The 23,219-nt window shown below is 39.0% G+C and overlaps 1 protein-coding gene across 4 annotated transcripts; it reads right to left on the bottom strand.

Annotated features, from left to right (window-relative positions):
• Nucleotides 1–1,563: 1,563 nt before the first annotated feature.
• Nucleotides 1,564–22,892, bottom strand: LOC117922762 (DNA-repair protein XRCC1). Of its 4 annotated transcripts, XM_034840973.1 has the most exons (9): nucleotides 22,755–22,892; nucleotides 22,081–22,145; nucleotides 21,437–21,712; nucleotides 21,161–21,349; nucleotides 12,244–12,355; nucleotides 3,836–3,912; nucleotides 3,579–3,686; nucleotides 2,997–3,083; nucleotides 1,564–2,027 (listed from the first exon to the last, which is right to left on the bottom strand). In XM_034840973.1, exons 3-9 carry the CDS (start codon nucleotides 21,677–21,679, stop codon nucleotides 1,680–1,682), a joined length of 1,164 nt encoding a protein of 387 aa, XP_034696864.1. In that variant the 5' UTR covers nucleotides 21,680–21,712; nucleotides 22,081–22,145; nucleotides 22,755–22,892; the 3' UTR covers nucleotides 1,564–1,679. The 4 variants fall into 4 exon arrangements, with proteins under 4 accessions (XP_034696864.1, XP_034696863.1, XP_034696862.1 ...); XM_034840972.1 differs by lacking the exon at nucleotides 22,081–22,145 and having other exon boundaries at nucleotides 21,437–21,728; XM_034840971.1 differs by lacking the exon at nucleotides 22,081–22,145.
• Between the last annotated feature and the right edge of the window lie 327 nt (nucleotides 22,893–23,219).

The raw sequence follows: 23,219 nt of genomic DNA, 5'->3' as shown, positions 1-23,219 counted from the left end.
GGTCTCAATTTGAGGTTTTCAAACAAGGGCTACCCTAAATTCAACACATTAATAATAAATAAATAAAAGGTTTTCAAGATAATTACAATCCCAATTTGAAATTTTCCGTATGAGAAATAATAATGAATATTTTATTTGTATTTTTATCCCTTATTGAACAAGAATTATTTTGATAATTTTATTTATTTTTATGCATATAAGAATATAAGGTCGGAATGATAATTTATTTTCATCTCAATATTAAGTAAAAATGGAAATAAATAAATAAATTATCATTAGTATTCTTAATTTATTTTTTATTTTTATTTTTTGTTTTTTTTAAGAGAAATCTCACACTATACAGAGTTTGAAATAATTATTTATGTTCGTTAAAAAAATATTTGAAGGTTTTTTACTAAATAATAAAAACTCATTTGGGCCTATGGTTTAAAAAAAAAAATTGTTTTTAAAATTTTACATCATTATTTAGTTGTTGATCTTTAAATAATTTTAAAAAAAAATCTAATTTTTTTACTAGAAAAAACAAATTTCAAAATAAAATGATACTTTGTATTTCACTTATTATTAATAACTTAAAACTATGAAAATATATATAATGAATATAACAAATTACAGACATAATTAATGCTTTAAATTATTTAAATGAATATTTAAAAATTGATTAATTAATCATAAATTAAATAAAATTATTATGACGACAATAATTGAATAATAAATATATGCATATAATGGAAAATTTTTGACTTAAATTTTACATACATTTAAAATAGAAAAGTATTAACAATTATTACTTTTAAATAATTATTATTTATTATTAACAAAATAAATTAGTTATGCTGTTATAAGATGTCAATATCCATAATTTTATAAGATCTATAAAATCATATAAGGCTTTAAAAATTGTTAATATTGAATTATTATTATCTATTTTTAACAAAATAAATAAAGTAATTTTAATATCTACATTTTTATAATATTTAAAAAAAATATATGATTTTATTATATTACTAATATTAATGTTTGAATAAAAATTATTTATTTTTAATTTATTTGTAATTTAAAATTTGTTTTTATTTTTAATAAGACATAATTAAATTTAATTTATATTATAAAAATTGAATTTATAATTTGTGTTTTTTTATAAAATCAAAATAAAAATTTATTTTTAAAAATAAATTATCCAAAATAGCTTTCAGTTTTAAAATTTTTGAAAATTATATTTATAAATAACTTGTACTAGGAATCAAAATACCTTATAGTTAGGATAAATTGAAATCACTTTTAACTCATTTTTCACAATCATTTAAGCTATCCTATGAAATATCATAAAATAGTTTTCAAAAACTGTTTTTGAGAATTGTTTTCAAAAACACTTCCAAATAGGGTCGTAAACTCCCTTCCCTCCCGTTTGACCTGTGCTCTCCTTTGCTTACTTCTTAATCCTATAGCCTGCTTGAATAATTGAAAAGAGAAATTCGGACAAAATGAAAATTCAAGGAAAATTGAGAAATGATAAAAATAATACGAAGATAAAAATTCCACTCGTTGGATGAAAAGAAAAGAGAGCTGCAGAAAGAGTTTTGCTTTGACCTTACTTTTCATTGAAGCGAGCATAAGAAACCATTCACTTTCACAAAAGAAGTTCCATCTGCAGTTTCACCCAGCTTTTAGTTTACTCTCTATTTACAAATTGCAGATGCTACAGTATTGTAAGCAAGGTCGATTTCTTCTTCTGTCATCTCAACAGTTTCATCGCTGTCGTAGCCAGCTGCATTGCTGGACGTGACTTTGGTCATCTTCTTCTTCCCCTTCTCTCCACTACCGGTCTTTGGTTGTTTCTTATTTGCCAATGCGTCATCATCTAAACTGCTGAATTCCGCCTCGTAGATTTCTTTACAGGTGACTGCGTGTTTGTAGAGATCTGCCTTTGAGAGAGAGGAATGGCTGTTTCTGGTGCTTTCAAGCTTCACCAGCTCCTCAACCACCCGTGGGATAAAGTTCCACTCTTTGGTCATTTCCAAGATATCCTGCAAACCGATTTGTTCGATACAGTTAATAATGAATGGAACAGCAACTTCTGTACTCCTCATGCTTTACCTAGAACATTTTGACTATAGAAGATATGGCTTAAAAATTTGCACCAGCAATCCACACATGGATTTTTTTGCCATGAAGATGGTTTAAACTTTTTGTCAATCTCTAATATTGAAATAAAAGAGGCAATCCTTTTGAGAACAAATGCATTGACGAGTAGTTCTAAAGCAAACATGTATACAAGTTGATTAGAAATGAGATTAGCATTTAAATACCGGTTCTGACACTGTGCCAATCAGGAGCACACCATTTGGCTCGTATAATCAGTCAGACCAGTTTCCTAGGTATCAATTGATGTCTAATACGTATTAATCTCAATTCATAAGCATTTTTTTAAAATTTGAGAGAAATGAGAATTACGGCCATACCAAGTGACACTAGACATTAGTTACTGAAAAATTTATGCAACAAAGCTATTGACTACCATTTGATTTCATCTCACTTTAAGATTCTATGCATGTATGGGAATCCCTCTGGGGACAGGCTCAACTGAAAAGGGGTTGGGATGGGAACATGAGAATTTTCAGGTCCAATTCCCAGAAGAAAAAGAGGAAAGTATTAACATCCTAAATTAAGGTAAAATATAAGCTGTACTTTAATCTCATTGATGATTGTACGCATCCTTGTTCACACTTCCTGGAAAAATATTCCATACATCATGTTTAAAAAACTGTGATGGATCTTAATAAAATATTTTGGCTGTCAACAAGAGTGGTCAAAGTCTAATGGTAAACATTGAAAGATGAAATTATGTTTGTTAGATATATTTCACCATTCTCGTGGATCCCACAGCCCCATATGCATGTGAACAAAACGAAAGCTTCCAATATGGGATTTAAGCTGAATCAAACAGAGTTCCATATGCATTCTAACAAGGAAAAATATACTTTGGTAAAACATACCTGCTTTTGCTCAAGAGAGTCTATGGCATCTTGTAAACAAGTTAATATCCCTCCAGCCGCTATTTTCTTTATTTCACTTGGCTCTGGCTGTTATATGTAAGATTAACCAGGATTACAGTCATATGGAAGATAATGCCAATCTTACACACAATAAAGTAGGAAAAATATAAAGGTTATGCACCTCTAACCATCTAGCCATGTAGTCAGAAAACAGGCATTTTCAAATTAGAAAATATTTCTTATGAGACTTTCTTATATTTGAAGTCTAGAAGGTACTAGTTTCTTCACAGAAGAACCCACTCCACAGCATAGAGAAAGAAATATTAGTGTTAAAATCAAACATTTGAAAGAGAAACACGGAGGTCCATATCAGAGGCAAGAAGGAAGTTGTTAAGAAGAGCTCTATGAAATCTGGAAGTAAAACTACAATAGCAAGTTGCAGATTAAAATAGGATTATAAATTCATTGATGGAGGTAAAATATAGATGGATGTTAGTAATTAACTATATGTCCAATCAAAAAAGCTACTCGCAAACTGGATTAAAATCTCAGGAAACAACAAGGCAATAAAGTACCACTAACCTTTTCTTCTTGAATATCCAGCCAAGAGATGGTTTTATGCAAATCATCAATAGCCCATTTCTTCACTTCTGAAGGAGAAAAGAGATCTTTAGCTGGATTAGATCCACTCTGATCAACACATAGCACAAAAAACAATAAAAAAAAAAGTAAATATATAAATATGTACTGAAGAAATAAAACGCAACTTTATTCTAAATCCCTGGGACTCATGCAGAGATTAGAATGTCACTATAATGGAAGGAAAGAGCTATAATAACCTTGGAGGCAGTCGACTTTGAACGCAATCCTCTTTCAACTTGCATTTTAGAATTACTAGGTGGGGCAGCTTCCTCATCTGCAACCATTCATTCAGATCAGAACACAGGCCATTCAAAAAACAAGGCCTCTCTAAATACAGTAAAACCTCAATAAATGAATGTTCAACATTTTAATAACCCGAGTTTAAATAATAAAATCTTCCAGTCCCAACTTGGACTAATGTACTAAATTAATAACCTCGCTAAATGTATAAAATAATAATAATTTTAGAAATCCTTAAGGGCCCAAGAAAATATAAATTAAAAATTGATGAAACACACACACACACACACACACAAAATATATATATATATATATATATATATATATATATATATATATATATATATATATATATATATATATATATATATATCTATATTGAGTAATGTTGAGAGAGAGAGAAAGAAGAAAGACCTTGATTCTCATTAATGTAATGATCTACTTACAATTGAGAAATATATATATATATACAAGGCTAAGAGTCCTACAAGGCTAAGAGTCCTAACTACCATACATGTGTCCTACCATATATGTGTCCTATATTAACAAGGAAAGGTTATACACTATAAATACATTATATTCAACACTCCCCCTCAAGCTGGATCATATACGTCATATGCACCAAACTTGTTACAAATATATTTAATCCTAGGACCTCTGAGAGATTTAGTGAAGATGTCAGCTAGTTGATCATTTGAATTAATAAAACTTGTAGCAACACATCTTGATGCGATCTTCTCTCTAATGAAATGACAGTCAACTTCAATATGTTTGGTCCTTTCATGAAAGACTGGATTGGATGCAATATGTAATGCGGCCTGGTTATCACATATGAGTTTCATCTGTTCATCCTTTCCAAATCTCAACTCTCGAAGAAGATGTCTCAACCATATGAGTTCACATGTTGCCAAAGCCATAGCTCGATACTCGGCTTCAGCGCTAGATCTGGCCACTACATCTTGTTTCTTACTCTTCCAAGATATTAGATTACCTCCAATAAAAACACAGTATCCTGAAGTGGAACGTCTATCTGTGGGTGAGTCAGCCCAATCTGCATCTGTGTAACCAACAACCTGAGTATGACCTTTGTTCTCATACAACACACCTTGGCCTGGTGTACTTTTGATATATCGAAGAATGCGGATTACAGCATCCCAATGGCTATCACATGGTGACTGTAGGAATTGACTAACAACACTCACAGGAAAAGAAATGTCTGGACGAGTAATGGTGAGATAGTTCAATTTACCTACAAGCCGTCGATATCTCCCGGGGTCTCCTAAAGGCTCCCCCTGTCCTGGTACAAGTTTGACATTCGGATCCATAGGTGTGTCTACCGGTTTACAGTCTAACATACCGGTTTCTTCCAGGATGTCTAAAGCATACTTCCTTTGGGAAAGGACCACAGCAGAGCTGGATTGAGCTATCTCAATTCCCAAGAAATACTTGAGTTTCCCCAAGTCTTTGGTTTGAAAGTGGGTAAAAAGGTGTTGCTTTAGTTTCTGAATACCATCCTGATCACTGCCTGTAATGACGATGTCGTCCACATAAACAACCAGATAAATACACTGCCCCAAAGAGTTATGATGATAGAAAACTGAATGGTCTACTGTACTGCGAAGCATGCCAAACTCTTGAACAACAGAACTAAAACGGCCAAACCATGCTCGAGGAGATTGTTTCAAGCCATATAGAGAACGGCGTAACCTGCATACTAAACCAGACTCCCCCTGAGCAACAAAACTAGGAGGTTGCTCCATATAAACCTCCTCGGCAAGATCACCATGAAGGAAGGCATTTTTAATATCCAATTGATAAAGAGGCCAAGAACACATGGCAGCCATGGAGAGAAGCAGACGGACAGAAGCAATCTTGGCAACAGGAGAGAATGTGTCACCATAATCAGAACCATAAACCTGAGTATAGCCTTTAGCAACTAAGCGGGCCTTAAGGCGATCAACCTGACCATCAGGACCAACCTTAACTGCGTAGACCCAACGACAGCCAACGGTAGATTTACCCGAGTGTAAAACAACAAGATCCCAAGTGCCATTAGAGTGCAGAGCAGCCATTTCATCCACCATTGCCTGTCGCCAGCCTGGATGGGAAAGAGCTTCATGGGTGCTCTTTGGAAGAGAAACAGAGGATATAGCAGAAACAAAAGCAGAATAGGGTGAAGATAATCGATGATAACTCAAAAAATTGTAAATAGGATGAGGATTACGAGTAGAGCGAGTACCTTTCCGAACAGCAATGGGTAAGTCATTAGGAGAAGGCAGAGCCGAGGTAGGTGAAGCCGAAGGGATAGGAAGTGAGTCAGCAGGTGCCTCAGCAAAAGGGAGAGGAGCAACAGCACGAGGGCGACGATGATAAATCTGAAGTGGTCGAGGAGGCATAGCATCAGGTGGGGAGACAATGGGAATAGGCAAGACTTCAGAAACAGGAAGAGACTCAGAAGTGGTGGAAAAGAATGGTGAGTCCTCAAAGAAGGTGACATCAGCGGAGATAAAGTATCGATGAGTCTCAAGGGAATAACAACGATAACCCTTCTGAAGTCTGGAGTATCCCAAGAAGAGACACTTCATGGCTTTGGCGGAAAGCTTGTCCTGTCCAGGAGTGAGAATATGAACAAAGCAAGTACAACCAAAGACACAAGGAGGAAGGAAATAAAGTGGTTGGTTAGGGAAGAGAAGAGAGTGAGGAATCTGATCATGTAAGACAGAGGAGGGCATACGATTAATCAAATAACAAGCGGTAAGAACAGCGTCCCCCCAAAAACGAAAAGGAACATTACTGTGGAGGAGGAGAGTACGAGCTGTCTCAACAAAATGTCGATTCTTGCGTTCAGCTACCCCATTTTGTTTGAGGAGTATGAGCACAAGAAGACTGATGAAGAATCCCATGATGGGACATAAACGAAGTAAATGGTGCTGAAAAATATTCTCGGGCATTATCACTGCGTAACACACGAATAGAAATATTGAACTGGGTTTGGATTTCAGCATAAAATTTATGGAAAATAGAGAATAACTCAGCTCGATTTTTCATTAAAAATAACCAAGTACATCGAGAATAGTCATCAATGAAAGTGACAAAATACTGAAATCCTAAAGTAGACGCAATTCGACAAGGACCCCAAACATCAGTGTGGACAAGCTCAAAAGGAGACTTTGCCCGATTATTCAAACGCTTTGGGAACGAGACACGAGTATGTTTCCCAAGCTGACATGACTTACACGGAAGTGACGATAAAGTGGAAAAACGAGGGACCATCTTCTGGAACTTGGAGAGACTAGGGTGGCCCAGACGATTGTGAATGAGGAGAGGAGCATCAGTGGAAATGCAAACTGCAGGAGATGAATCTGAGGTGAGGTGATAGAGGCCTTGAGACTCACGTCCTATGCCAATCGTCTTCCCCGTACTCCGGTCCTGCAAGGTCACAAATTTATCCGAAAAGGTAATAGAGCAATTAAGAGTACGAGTGATTTTGCTGATGGAAATAGATTAAAAGGACATTCAGGAGTATAAAGGACAGAAGTGAGAGGTAGAGAAGGTAGAGGAAGGGCCAAACCAATACCTTTAGCCACAGTTTGAGAACCATTAGCTAAGGTAACAGTAGGTAAAGAAGAGGTAGTAGTAATAGAGGAGAAAAGATCCTTATTACCAGATAAGTGATCAGAAGCTCCAGAATCTAGAATCCAGGGTCCAAGAGAAGATGTGTGGGTAAGGCAGGCAGAGGCATTACCAGGCTGGGCAACAGAGGCAACAGAAGCCTGAGATGCGGAAGAGCTCGGAGGCTGAGGCAGCGGAGAATCAGAGGACTGGGCCACATGGCAGTGCGAGGAGGTCGTCCATGTAACTGATAGCAACGATCGCGAGTGTGGCCAAGTTTATTGCAATAGGTGCAATGAGGACGTTGACCTCTACCTCGGGTACCACTGCGGCCTCCTCGAGAGCTAGTTTGAGAAACTAACACAGAAGAATCTGAAATACTATCAGATGGCAAAGTCTGAGTGGAGGAGATACGGAGGAGGCGAGCAAACACATCATCCAAAGACGGAACTGATGAACTACCAAGAATCTGATCGCGGACAGGCTCAAGATCCGGACGGAGGCCAATAAGAGTAAGAACCATGAAGAACTGGTCAAGCTGTGTTTGTTGAGCCCCAACATCAGGAGTAAGAGGCATCACAGTCAAGAACTCCTCCTTAAGAGAGGCAATCTGGCCAATATAAGTAGATAGATCCAAGTCCTGTTGGCTGAGATGGACAATAGCAGAAGCCACCTTATACAGACGCTGGATATCATTCGTATATAATCCTTTGGCCTGAGTCCAAAATTTAAAACAAGTTTTGTAGGCCCGAAGATGAAGAAGAATCTTGGGATCAACCGATTGCCATAATACACTACATAACTGTGCATCTATCTTCCTCCACTGTACGCGGTCAACCTCAGGGATATCTGCCTCCTGTGTAATCAAGTGATCCTCATATCCTTGACCCATAAACCAAAGTTCAACAGAGGCAGACCAGGAAAGATAATTGTCACTGCCAACCAATTTCTCCGAAGTAATCATAGGAGAGCCAGATATAACAGCGGAAAAAATGGAATTTTAGTAGCCATATCTACTTATCTAGAGAATGAAGTATGTTTGGATCGAAGAGAGCCCTAATACGGCTTCAGATTGCGGCGTGGCACCACCGAAAAAGGGAGACGGCCTCAGATCGCGGCGTGGTACCACCAGAAAGGTAGAAGAACACTTCCCAAGGCACGTGCAGGGATTGGAGTGGAGAAAAAGTAGTCGGAGCTTCGCCGAAAAGACTGTTCGGAGGGCTGACGGAGACAAAAATCCCCAAAAGAGGTATGTGCAGGGCTCGGACGGGAGAACCAAGGAGGTAGGGAGGCTGGTCGGCGTCAGGCGAAGCTGGAGGAGGAGGCGCGTCGCCGGAAAAGGCCTCACGCACCCTCACGCGCCGGCGCGTGAGATGCAGCCGCCGGCCGGAAAATTGCGCGTGGGCGGCGCGTGGAGGCTCTTTTGGTGCTGGTGCCTTCACAAAAGTTGGAGATCTCCTCCAGGCGCTCCTTCTGGTATGGTCGGTGTCGGAAAAAATGCGTCGCCGAAAGTTCGCCAGAAAAGTTCGCCGGAAAAGTTCGCCGGCGGTGAGTGGTTTCTGTCGACGATCCGAATGTTCGGAAAGTATTGGGAGATGGGGAAGGTGACCGGAATGAAACACGGTCACTGGAAGGTTTCCCGGAGTTGATGACACGGGAAACAAGAAAGAATTAGGTTTTCTTCCTTGGCTCTGATACCATGTTGAGAGAGAGAGAAAGAAGAAAGACCTTGATTCTCATTAATGTAATGATCTACTTACAATTGAGAAATATATATATATATACAAGGCTAAGAGTCCTACAAGGCTAAGAGTCCTAACTACCATACATGTGTCCTACCATATATGTGTCCTATATTAACAAGGAAAGGTTATACACTATAAATACATTATATTCAACAAGTAACTTCATTTTCTTAATTCACTATGGAATAATCACATATTTGAAACTTCTTTTATCTTCTAGGATATTAAGTTTTAACACCAGACCTCTTCTTTTTAGAAGTCTTTTTATCATTTACGATTAATAATTATCTTTTATTTTTTTAGTCTCTTAGGCTTTTATGTATTAACTTTCTACCACATCCATTGTTTTTAGATTTACAAGTCATACATGTGAAAATATTGTACAGTAAAAACATAATACTCTTTATAAATTAATAAATATTCATTCATTGATAAACTAATAAATTATTCATTTATTGATAAATCAATAACCTTGCTAAGATAATAATTTCTCTTGGTCCCAAGAGTATTATTTTATGGGGGGTTTACTGTACACGATATACAAATAAGCATATACTTTTAAGTTTCATATGAGATAACAGCACCTTGTATAGTCACTACGAGAAAAGAAACAACAAAAGAGATCATTCTTTGTATATTAGTGAAATCTATATAAGCTTCAAACAAATAGCAATTTTGGACATTGTGTTCAAACCACCTAGGGTAAATGGATTTTACATGCCATTTGAAATATTGGCAATAACTGCCACAGCTTTAAAAATCCAAAGGCATTGACATAATTAAAGAATTTGAAATCTAAATAGTCCCATCTGATCATTATGCAGTTACAAAAAAACTTGTGGTTATGCCTTAGCTCAAGTTTCATACACCAGCTAATACACCTTTTTTATTCATGAAACCAGTGATTACTACTCAAAAAGTGCTATTTGATAGCTTATAATTAATCCTTTTAAACACTTTTGAGTAGTAGTTAGTGCCTTTTAACCCAATTAGCATGTTAAGGCCCCTTTCAATCAATTCTAATAAAAATGTGTAAGTTTTGGTGTTTTTGTTAGTATTTTGATCACCAAAGCATTATATGATTGAGGAGAGTTTTATGGAATCCTTGGAAAGCAATGGGAAGCTTAGAGGAATGAAGAATCAAAGCCTTGAAGCACTTTTGCCATAAACGAGTCTGGAATGCAAAGGGAAAGCAAAGAGAAATCAGCCATGGAGCATTCTTGATGACAGTCATTGCAGCTACTTTTGGAGTACTTCCTGATGTCCAATTTATGCATGCTATATGTCATTTGAAAGCTTAGGAAGTCAACAATCCAATGCTTCAAACCGTGTGCAATTTGGAGCTGAAATGAGGAAGTTACAGCCTTTGGAAGACAACTGCTCCAAGCTGAAGGAAGGCTTCAGAAAAGTGCTGCGGAATCAGCACTTTTGTTGCGAGATATTTCGCAACACTTTTGCACAGTGCTATGGATTTCCCCTGAAGCTTCACGCCGCGATGGAAGCCAAACTCCACAAGATGGAAGTCAATTTCGTGAAGGTGTTGAAGCAGCTGGTTGCTATGAAGAAATTTCGCAGCCCTTCTTGTGCACCTGCGAAATTTCGCAGACCTCACCTTTCACCTGCGAAGTGGTCCTGAGTGCTTCCCGATATTTGTAACCGACACTTGGAGATATTTTTGATTAGATTTTTGTTGTCTAAATGCCCAAATTCTCCTTGTAAACCACCAGTGATAGAATTCCTTAGTTTTTAAGTTAGGAATTTGGCAAAAATATCTATGTAATAGCTGTAAGTGTAATTGTGGTATTAAGGGAGCCCGATGAGCCTGTTCTGGGGGTGTTAGAGTTTTGGTTACAGAGCATCCTTTGTACAGTTTTGGGAAGGAAGTAAAATACAGAGCACTTGCTCTGTTTTTCCTATATATTCTTGTCTTCTCTTTCATTTTCATTTTATTGCTAGCCAAACATTCTCTGAGATGTTTTCTCAGAGGATGAGAGGCTAGACTCTTTGTCTCTTGGAGCTAAGGTAACCGGGTAAGTTTCCACATGCATAAATTGGAAGTTTTGTTGTTTTAGTTTTTAATGAAGAGAAAGTGTGACCCGTTGATGGTTTTTATCTTTTTAGTTAGCTTAAAACACCTTGGAGTCACCTGGGCCAACACTTGGTAAGGCAAGTGATCTCTAACCATGGAGATGCACTAGTTTACCCCTTGCGAGCCTCTGGTAGGTGACTTGAAGGTAGGATTTTCTAGAATTGCCAACACTTGGTAAGCTTTTGGACTCTTAGGAGACATCCATTAGTTACCTCTTGCGAGCTTTTGACGGGTAATCCAAGGTTAAAGATCACCTTGAATGACAAGTGCTAGGTGAGAGGCACGAGCCATTGCAAGTTGCATCAGTGAGAGGGATTTAGTGTTTGAACCCATTAATGGGAAGCATCTGTACAACACCGGTTAGAGAAGGAACTATATGTTAATTCTCTAATGCGAGGAAAATAAACAAGTGACCGGAACTCTCCTTTTTGTATGAGGAATCTGAGCCTAGTGATCTGAAACTCCAAGAAACACCTTTGCTTTTCTAAGTAAAATCAGTTACTACTACTTTTGGTTAGCTTAAAACCAAGCCTTTTTCATTCAAACGTCTTTATGTTTTCTTTTAAAGCTAACCTTGAAATGAAAAGGCACCAATTCAGCTTTGAATTAGTATCATTTGTGAAGTGAAAACCCATCCCAGTGAACGATCCTAGAGCCACTATGCTATAGTAGCTTTGTTTTTGCTACCCTAGTATATGGTGTAATAGGTTATAAATTTTGTTGATTAATCCCTCAATCAAGGAGCACCAGCTGGACACGAATCAGCTGAGACACCAATTAGGCATGAATCAACCAGTCTTTATAGCCAAACTAGGATGCATGCATAAAACATTAGATACATTCATCACAACCAACAACAAATCTCAGTCAAAGTGGTATAAACAAAAAGGAATAAACTATTTGTACAGATCAATATTACCATTTTTGTCTTCATGGGGAACATTGCTTTTCCGCCATGGTTTCCCAGCATGCATAAGATAAATTTCAATATCAGCGAGCTTCTTCTGGTTGTAACATTCCGATAGCCACTCCTGGAAAAACAGACTAAAAGTCATTAGATCATCACTCATCATCAATTAACATTCATAGAAGCAGCAGATAAAAAATCAAGCATGATTTCATCTCACTGTAATGGGAATTCCTCCTACAATATTAGTCAATACAGCAAATGGTAGTAAAGCTAATTAGTTCACAACACCGCGAACATCTAACCAAAAATTGAACAAGAAGTAGGCTTTTGTTAATTGGAAATACTTATTTTTTGATAGGGAAGATACATATCAAATCAAGGTACAGCAGGAATATACAGAGAGCACCAAAGGTCTCTACCCAAATTATCAGTGAAATCTAAATAGGCAACGTTATTGACCTCCTAAGAATTTATGACTCCAAAAAAATAAGCATTTAAGAAACAAATTTCCCACTGAGCTCTAGCCAAACTACCAAAGAAATCTAAATAAGCAACATTGTTAACCCATACCAACTAGTGAGACCAAGCAAACAAGGATTTAATAAGGAATCTTACATTAACGAAGGAGAGCCCTCTAACCTTAAAAAAATACTTTGGTTTTGTGCTTCTCTCAAACACCAAAAGAAACAATAAGGGGCTGGTCTCCACAACTTCTTGCACCTCTTTCACATGAACCCCGCATGACACCCTAACAACACCTCCTTGACCTTACCAAGAATTACCTAAGAGATCCTAAACAAAGAGAACAGGGAAGAGCACAAAATGTGATGAATATTTTTACTTGTTCACAGTGAATGAAGAATTTACTGAAAGATATGAAAAAACAGAAAATAACAGAAAGTTTGGAAAGCCACACAGTGTATTCTAAGATTTCTTTTTTTTTTATAGATAAACACAAATATATTAAAGGGCAAATGCCACAAAGCATACAGGGAGTATACAAATCAGCCTAAAACAAGAACACAAAAAAACAAGCAACCTCACCCACCCTTAAGTGGCCGCTAGCCACTCCAAAAAGCCTAAGAGCGAAGAGGACTCCTCTCTAATATACACCCTATCCCAACTCCACAAATTACATACAAAAGAATTTTTGAGTTTCTGTATAGCTAAAAATCCTCCCTTAAAAGCTAATCTATTCCTTTCCTTCCATACCGTCCAAAAAATACACGACGGGATGGAATTCCAAATCTTTTTCCTTTTTTTCCCCACAAAAGAGCCCCTCCAACTGAATAACGCCTTTTTAACTAATTCTGGGAACACCCACTGAACCCCAACAAGGGCAAGGACGATCTCCCAGAGGGCCCTTACCACTATACAGTGTAAAAGAATGTGATTTACATTTTCCTCTTCACAACCACACAAAAAACAACAATTAGGGAGCTGCCACCCCATTTTTGAAGCCTATCCAAGGTGAGAATCTTCCCCCACGCGGCTTCCCAAGCAAAAAAGACAGCTTTGGTTGGGACCTTATCCACCCAAATGCATTTAGTCGGGAAGGCGCATGCATTGGGAACAACCAGCACATTATAAGCATCCTTAACCCCAAATTTGCCATGACCCCCACCTATCCATAGTACTGAGTCCTCCTCTGAAGATATCCTGAAGTCCCTAAGCATATTAAGCAATCCTCTAATCAAGTCCAGCTCTCAATCATTAAAATCTCTATAAAATCTAAGATTCCAACCTCCTTGACCAAGGCTTGGGTCCCACATCTCATTAACCGTTGCATTCCTATGGACCGCCAAGGCAAAAACCTAGGGGAAAGTTTGGGACAGCACCGCATTGCCACACCACTGATTAGTCCAGAATTTAACTCTAGTCCCCTTCCCCACCTTAAACTTTATGCTATCCCAGCACCACTTTGCCTCCTTCATAATCTCCTTCCAAACCCCCATTCCATAAGTCCCACGGGCTTCTTTAGTTCTCCACCCAAATTCTTCCTGACCATATTTCACCCCAATCACCATCTTCCAAAGATTGTCATTTTCAAAGGCAAATCTCCATAACCATTTATCCAACAAAGCTTTGTTCAAGGAATCGATCTTCCGAATGCCTAGGCCACCCTTCTCCTTTTGAGTGCACACCACCTCCCAATTAATTAAGTGGACTTTCCTCTCCAAGCTTCCCCCTCCCCAAAGAAACTCTCTTTGTAATTTTTCGAGCCTATTTGCAACAATCTTAGGCATTCAAAAGAGGGACAGATTGTAAATAGGCAAGCTGGCCAATGTGCTCTTAATTAAGGTGATACGCCCACCCTCCAATATATATTGTCTTTTCCACTGGGCTAATCTTCTCCTCATTTTCTCTTCCACCTCATCCCATATAGAAATAGCTTTGTGATGGGCTCCAAGGGGCAGCCCTAAGTAAACAGTGGGCAGAAACCCCACTTTGCACCCAAGCTCCACTGCCATTTCCTCAATCTCTTCCACGTCACCAACCGGAATTAAGACGCTCTTATCTAGATTAATTCTGAGACCGGAAGACGCCTCAAACCAAGCCAGAATCCAGCTTAAAGCGGATAGTTGCTCTTTCCTAGCTTCACAAAAGATGATTGTATCATCAGCAAAAAGAAGATGAGAAACTATCATCTCCACTTCCCCTCTCCCCCGAAGTCTACAGCCTGACAAGAAGGCCCCATCAACTGCCTTTCTTATCAAATTGCTTAGCACTTCCATGCCCAACACAAAGAGATACGGAGAAAGAGGATCTCCTTGCCTCAACCCCTTGGAATTCGAGAAGAAGCCAACAGGCACCCCATTGATCATGACTAAAAATTTGGCGGTTGAGATGCACCACCAAATCCACTCCATCCACCGCGACCCAAAGCCCATTTTAAACAAAACTTTTATGAGAAAGTTCCAGTTGATACTGTCATAGGCTTTTTCGATGTCCAATTTGCAGATAAGTCCTTTCTCGTTTCTTTTGTGCCAGAAATCAATCACCTCATTGGCAATAAGTGATGCATCCAAAATCTATTTGCCCGTCACAAAGGCGTTTTGATCCCCAGAAACCACCTTGTCTAACACTTTCTTCAGCTTATTCGCCAACACCTTAGCCAAAAGCTTGTACAACCCGCCTAACAAAATAATTGGCCAGAAATCCCCTAGATCTTCAGCCCTTCTTTTCTTAGGGACGAGGACCAAGAAGGTGGTATTAAGGCTTTTGGCAAAAGATCTCTGATCATAAAACTCTTTAAACAGGTCCACAATCTCCTCCTTCACAAACTCCCAACTTGATTGCCAAAAAGCTACTGTGAAACCATCTGGGCTTGGAGCTTTATCACCATTCATTTCCATTAGGGCAGAGTAAATTTCCTCTTTAGTAAAAGGCAGCTCCAAGACTTCAGCTTCACAGGAATTGAGGCGATTAAGGTGCAGCCCCTAAATATCAGCTCTCCAGTCTGGCTCTTCTGAAAGCAAATGCTAAAAAGCATTCACTATCCCCTCCCTCACCTCCTGGTCCTCAGTCATCCACACCCCATTAATTTTAATTCTATCTAGGAAATTATTCCTTCGGTGGGCATTTGTCATCCGATGAAAAAAGCCAATGTTCCTATCCCCTTCCTTAAGCCACAACTCCCTTGACAATTGTCTCCAGTGGGTCTCTTCCATTAAAACCCACTTTTTAAAAGATTCCTTGCCTTCTTTTTTCAACTCAGTTTCTCTTTCAGAAAGGCTCCTCTCACTTTCCACCCCATCCAAGAACTCCACTTGTTGAAGAGTTGAGTTCTTATTAGCTTCCAGCCTACCAAACACCTCCCTATTCCACATTTTGATTTTTTGCTTCAGCCCCTTCATTTTAGTGGCTAATCTGAAATTGACCCTCCCTCTCACCTCAAACCCCTGCCACCAACCCCGAAGAAGGCCCGTAAAACCATCAGCTTTAAGCCACATATTTTCAAACCTAAACGGGGAAGGGCCCCTCCTTAACCCACCCCCCATCAACAAGATAGGAAAATGATCTAAGGTAGGTCTGGGCAACCTACTTTCCACGACCCCATTGAAATGATCAAGCCAATTCTGGGTCACTAGGAACCTATCCAATCTGGCCCAAGCCTGATTATTCCTCCCCCCACTCTAGGTAAGCACACCCCTTTGCAAAGGAAGGTCAATGAGCTTTAACTCATCAACAATCTGGGCAAACCTTCTCATTGCACTCGTTAGCCTTCCCTGATTACTCATTTCCCTCTGGGATAGGTTGACATTGAAGTCACCCCCTAAACACCAAGGATCATCCCAAATGCCTCTAATCACCCCTATCTCTTCCCACATACAATCCCTTTCCTCTCTAGAGAAAGGCCCATACACACCAGTAAACATCCAAACTAGCCCATCTTCCATGTTCCTCAGCCTACAAGAGATTGAGAAGTTTCCCACCTCCATTTCAAGCACTTCCAGGGTCCTCTTATCCCAGCAAATCAATAAACCTCCCGCAGAACCATGGGCATGCAGGGTACCCCAATCGAGAAATCTACCAATGCCCAAGCTTCTCACCAGCCCCTCTATCATTACCTAAATTTTGGTCTCCTGGAGACAGAACAAATCCACCCTTTGACTTCTGATCATGGCCTTAATCACCTTTCTTTTGGAATTGTCGTTAGCTCCACGAACATTTCAACTCAAGAGTCTTAGCTTCATTTAACCACCATGATCTGACACCCTCTTACTTGCATTCCACATTTCTGTTTCCCTCCCCCCCCCCCCTCGTAGTTAATTGAGCACTCTAATCTTTTCAATTCCCTTTCGAATTTAGATTTTTCTAGAAGGTTTTTATTGTGGACTCTTTCCCTTCTCTTTCGAATTTTAACCAAAAAATCCAAAATGTCTTTCTCCAGACCTTCTATCGAAAACCCCAAAAATTTACTGAATTTGGCTAAATCACTTGCCTCCCAACTATCCTCCTCCCAACCCTTTCCTTCTCATGGCATAGATTGAACTAAACACAACTCCTTTCCATAGTTCTCATTGCAGCCATTATTAACCTCCGTCAATTCCCAGCGCTTGACATTCTCCTCTTCTAGGGGTCCCGGAGTGAGGAGCATGCGTAATGGGATTTCCCTCTGGGAAGTCTCCCTATCGTCCCCAGAAAGGTCGCAATACTCCCCCAATGGGGTCCGATCGAAAAAGAAAGAAGGAGAAGATGAAAACCCAAACGCCAACAAACCACAAGGGTTAGGAGCACACCCATACCTTGACGCTTCCTCAATTAGGGCAATGTCAGTCCTTGATCTCTCCACAGAATGGAGTTCCTCCTCAATTTGCTTCCGCCAACCATCTTTCACCCAGAAGGAAAAGCTTTCAGCGTTAGGACCCCTTAGAGGACTTGGGCCAGCCCACACCAGTGGCAGGGCCACACCAAAGCTGCCCACCAAAGATTGGGATGGGCCTTGGCAGTCATCCATCCTAGCCGGCCCAGGCGCCCCAAAGGCCTCCAAGGCCTTAAACCTCCTAGAGCCCTCCAAAGACAAAGGCCCAATAGAAGACGACCTAGCCTTAGGAGAAGGGGATAAGATTGGGTCAAGCCCAACGGGCCCAGAGCCCAAATCAGAGCTTCGAAGAGCCTCAATATGGCCAAGCTTAATGGGCTCCCCTATAAGCTGCAGGCCTTCCTAGTCCCCCATTGACGACCCAACGAGGTCTCGAGACCGAGCCAAATGGAGCCCCAACCCACTTGTCTGCCCCTGTGTCCCATCAGCAGACTGCAAGTGGGTCTTGATCCTTGCGTCGTCAACCTCTTCCAACACGTGCTTGCCCGCGCGTACAAAGACGTCACCCTCAACCTCTCCTTCTGCTCCGCTGTTCTTCCCCCTCCTCTCTGCCGGCAACAATCTCATTACCGGCCTTACCTCCCACCACAAGGTTACCGAATAACACACCCCTTCGACCCCAATTTCCACCACGCTAGGGATCTCCTCGCCGTTTAGCTTCACCAGAATCCTTGCCCATTGCAACTCCTCCAGCTTCTCCGTTTGAGAATCAATAGCTAAAAATCCCCTACACTTCTCCCCTACCTTTCTAAGGATGGCCCGCTCCCATAAAGAGATGGGTAACCCCACGATTCTCACCCATGCCTCATTCTTCTTCTCTTCTTCCATCAGACACCCCGTCCTAGGGCTCCATTTCTCCAGTTGTAGAAATGTCCTCCCAACCAAAATTCCTCCTAGATTTAGAGCTTTTTTGGCTTCAACCATCATCTCAAACTCTAGCAGCACCTTTCCCCTTTCCAACTTAGCCAAACCTAAGTTGCCCTTCAACCCCCAAGTTTGTGCCATTTGGGTCCCCCAACTTCTCAAGTCATCCCCCTTCACTGATTTTGGATCCCAAGAGCCAACGAGGCAGTGATCCAACCTTTTTAGATTTCGGCTAAGGTCCTTGTGGCTTGCTTCCACCCTAGCCACTGACCTACCTTTGCAATTTTGCAGCTTAACCACTTCCGCAAAACTTTTCCCCAAAATGGGCACCGACGGCATCACCTCGTCCTTCTGACTCTTCTTCCTCTCAGTAGCAACACCCAAAGCCCGAAGCGTCTCCACCATTGAAACCCAGCCCCCTTTCCCTCCTCTTCCTTTGGGATAAAGATGTTGAACCTTTTTTTCTCCAGATCCTTGACACCCAGACGGATGAAGCATCCCCCCTTGTTTTCATCACGCAACAGCGAGTAGATCCTCCCTCTTTCCTTCCAATTTCTAACCCATTTTCCAGTTCGCGTGTCCTTAATGCACAGAGCTAGGCTTTCCACAAAAAGCCCTAGACTATCCGGACCCATCTTAACCCACGAAGACACCCCTCTTTTCCTTTCCACAATAATGACTTGCAGTTTGCCCTTCTTCTTTTCTACCCCGATCTCGAAGGTCTTCAACTCCACCTCGAAGCTGCTCTTCCTCCGGCTATTCCGAGGCTCCGAGCGGACGATGCTTTCTGCACCCTCGCTTGCACACAGATTCACTCGCTCTCCTCCATCGCTCTCACTTTGAGTTAAGGAAAAATTCCAGTGTATTCTAAGATGTTAAGATAGACCCACTAAACAACTAAGATGAGGCCTTGCTTTAGCTAAAGAATTGGCCTGCAATTTCCCAATCTCAAGGACTCAAAAGGAACAATCAACAATTACAGCTACAACATGTCTTTGGCATGCTGGGCTCCACTAAATAACAATTTCCAGATTTCCTTCAATAGAAATCCCATTGGGCCTCAGCACTTGACTCTTTTAAACCCCTGGGGATAACCAGCAACTTAGCAGAGTTTCTCACCCATCTGACTAATTAAAAAAGACTTTGTCACCTTAAAGGTTTTTGCATGGTGAATACATTCCCCTCCCCAGCCCACTCACTACCTGCCAACCACCCCAAAACAAAAAAATTTCTTCAAATTCTTTTGGCACCAAAACCTAAAGAGAGACATTAATCCTAAACTTTTCAAACATTGAAACAATGCTCGCATACTTGGACTAAAATCTTATAATCTATTCACTTCAAAAACCAGAACAATGCTCCCATACCTGGACTAAAATCTTATAATTTATTCACTTCAAAAACCACAAGGCAATAGAGGACTACCCTTACAACTGTGAAACTTCAAACTACCATGCTCAGTAAATTGTAACCAGATTCAAGATGGAACTGCACATTCAATGTCAAATGAAGATAGAGAAGAGGTAATATCCTGACTTCCCTGCTTTTCAACAAAAACACAATTGCTAGTGGAGATAACCTTATGTCCCCTCTGCTTTTCTAGAAGGTCATATGTCTTATTTAAATTAATGGTGTGAGATAAAGCTTAACTTTATGGTACCCATAGAGCTATATATCATAAAAGAAATTTATACGAGTACTTCAAAATAAAGAGAATCAAAACAGCTTACAGGAGAAAATATCATCCAAAGTTTCTGCATAATTGGAATTTGCAAGCAAAGTTAAAAATAACATCCAAAGTTTCCAAATAATTGGAGTTTGTGAGCAAAGTTGAAATTCCAAGAAAATTCAGTTGAGGATTGGACCACAAAGCCATTAACACAAGCAATAAAAGAGAAGAAATAAAAAGGAAATATGGGGTAAGTTAAGAGAAAAACCATAGCATAAGATATCATCATATAATTATATAGAAGAACAAAAACGGAGTGGGTAATGGGACAAAATTTAGGTCATGTCCCCAAGTTCCTAGTGTAGCATATATCGGATATGTTAGCAAAATGGGGAATCAATCAATTGATCTCTTTTGTAGGGAATTTTCTACCCATGAGGTTTTGAGTTTATAGCGGGAATAACTATTAATAGTGCATTTTCATCAACACTTAGACAATATAAAATCTCACTTTTGATCAGAGCTATGTAGTGGCTGTGTTTGGGGAAAGGATTTCTCATCCTTCCTTTGCATTTACTTATTTCATGGCAATAGAATGTTTGTCTCTGATTTAAAAAAATTACAATTAAAAAACAAACTATTGTAGCACTGGGACTACCTGCTAACTCAATTCTAGACTGCTTATTTGAAGAGTTCATTTAAAAATAAACAAATGAAAAAAGGCAAAGAGAAAGTATGCAGGTCATTGGCTGAGAACTCAACTCAACAAACACTTATCACAACAAAGCTTTAGTAAGATGATAATTCATAATTATCTGGCTCCAAAAGAAAATAAACAGAAGATGAGAACCATAAGGTCACCAGATAATATACTTCTATGGTTGAAAATAGTTGCACAAAAGAATTCTTTCTTTACTTTTTGAGAAAAAAAAGAAGAAGGTTTTATTGAGACAAAAGTGACAGTAACAGCATATTCTTCTTCAATTTTAAGATATTTAACACCAAATATGTTCAAGGACACCAATAGTTCTAATAATAAAAAATGCAACTTGAACAAAGAAAGAGACCTTTGAAACAATTGTTCCACAATCTGCCTCAACTTGACGAAACTTTGGAGTATTTGGAAATGCACAGACCAGGAGGGTACAATTTGAGTTCCAGTCAGGCTGATATTCTGCTCCCATTTCCAGGGCCTGAGACCTGAGTGTACTACGCTCAGGGTTAACAAACCCTGATAATACAAAGACTACCCCTTCCTGCACATAGTAAAATTGTATCTCACTTTTCTTTAATACCTAATATACAAAGTCATCCCATTTATAAATCCAAACTTGGTTAAGTACCAGGAGGTTGGAGAAGTTCGAGGTACTCAAATTGGATGCTCCTGGTCTATTGTTGCTTTTGCCACCATTGCCTTTAGCTTGTTCAGGCTTCTCACCCTCCTTACTTTCCTCCTGTCCGCCACCATCAACTGATCTCTTTCCACGAGCTTTGCTTCCATTTTCTCTATCACTCATCCACGAAGGAAGACTTCTCTTCACAGTTTTATTAGCACCGTCACCAGGGCTTGACTTTGAATCAGACATGTGGAAGAACAAATCTCACCATCCACAATTCCTCTGAATACATAGTAAACTAATAGAGATGAGTTGGCTAATGGGGTTCAGAATTCCACTTACACAAAAAGATGAAATAGAATGCAATGACGTTACATTCTCCACAGAAATACTGTAACGGTAAGCTAATAGGGAACACGTAACAACCAGGATAATGCAAGCCAGTGCAAAATCAATCACCAGACAACATGCTGCAAATAAACAGATTGAAGAAGCAACCAATGCCATGAAAAAGCATATAAATTTAGAACTAAAACAGTCACATCAGTATAGTAACAAAATTTGTTTATTGCCTTATCCCACTGATGATAATGGAAGAACAAAAAATATTTTCCACCATTCTATCAAAAGTCTTTGGTCAAATTAGTTACCTTTCATCGCATGTGGGTAAAAGCACAATTCTTTACAGGGAAAATTTGGAGACCACAATCAATATCTGTATGTAGTTGGCGAGAGAAAATTCAGGAAAAGAAAACATGATAAAATAGCAAATAGTATATTTGTCATTATTTAGGATACAAGATCATGAAAACCTCCATCCAATTTAGACTAAATCAACTGTTCGTGCTGTTTCAGTTGCTCTGTACAGAGCAACTGATATCACAATGCACGTTTTCAAGTTGCACCAGCGCAGTCCAACTCTACCAAACGAAATTAAGAATGGAATCTTTTCAACATCAATGACATCTCTTGAACCTAAAAATACATTATCCAATCACTTGATAACGCAAAAGCTAGGGTTCAACAAATAACTAGGCAAATTCAATGAAAATAAACCGAAGTATTATTTATCATGGACTGTACCTTAGGATCATCCGATTGTGCAAAGATACTCGGACTCAAAATTACTAGCCCTAGTTCGATTGCAGTGAAATATCAAGAAAATGAAAAATAACAAAAATTTTAGAATCATGTGGGATGTAGAGGGCTTTCTTTTCTCAGGGCCCAGATGACAAAGACGTCAGGACTCAAAACTTGAAGTTCTTTGCTTTTCTTTTCCAACATTTTCCCGGCAAAAAAAACGGAAATGAAGAAGGAGAAGTACCTCGGATCGACCACGGCGACTACCGGCGTCGTTCTAAGCCCTCGCAATCTCGGGGTTTTATCGGTGATAATTTTCGATATTGTCTTTCTGCCCCAATTTTCAGTGCTTTTTCCGATAGCGCCTCTAGTTTCAAATGATTCCTCAAACCAGTTTTGCAAAGGTTACTTCTTCAAAAGGAATGAAAAAAATTTATATATTTTCTTTAAAAACTTATTTATAAATAATTAAAATATTAAAAAATATTTATATAAATTTTAAAATTTTTTTTTTAATTCAAATATATAAGGGTTTAGATTTATAATTTTTGAATCATTTTATATCTTTTAATCTATTTACTTTTTTTTTACAAATAATTAAAAATCTTATCTTACAAACTCTTTAAAAAATATTTAATTAACAAAAATGAAATTAAAAATAAATAAATTATGTTTTAATTTATTATAAATGAAGCATGTTTAATAGTTC

This window comes from Vitis riparia, chromosome 9, assembly GCF_004353265.1.
Source record: "Vitis riparia cultivar Riparia Gloire de Montpellier isolate 1030 chromosome 9, EGFV_Vit.rip_1.0, whole genome shotgun sequence".
NCBI lineage: Eukaryota > Viridiplantae > Streptophyta > Magnoliopsida > Vitales > Vitaceae > Vitis > Vitis riparia.
Note: the sequence above shows the minus strand (reverse complement) of the source record. Positions and strands in the feature narration are given on the sequence as shown.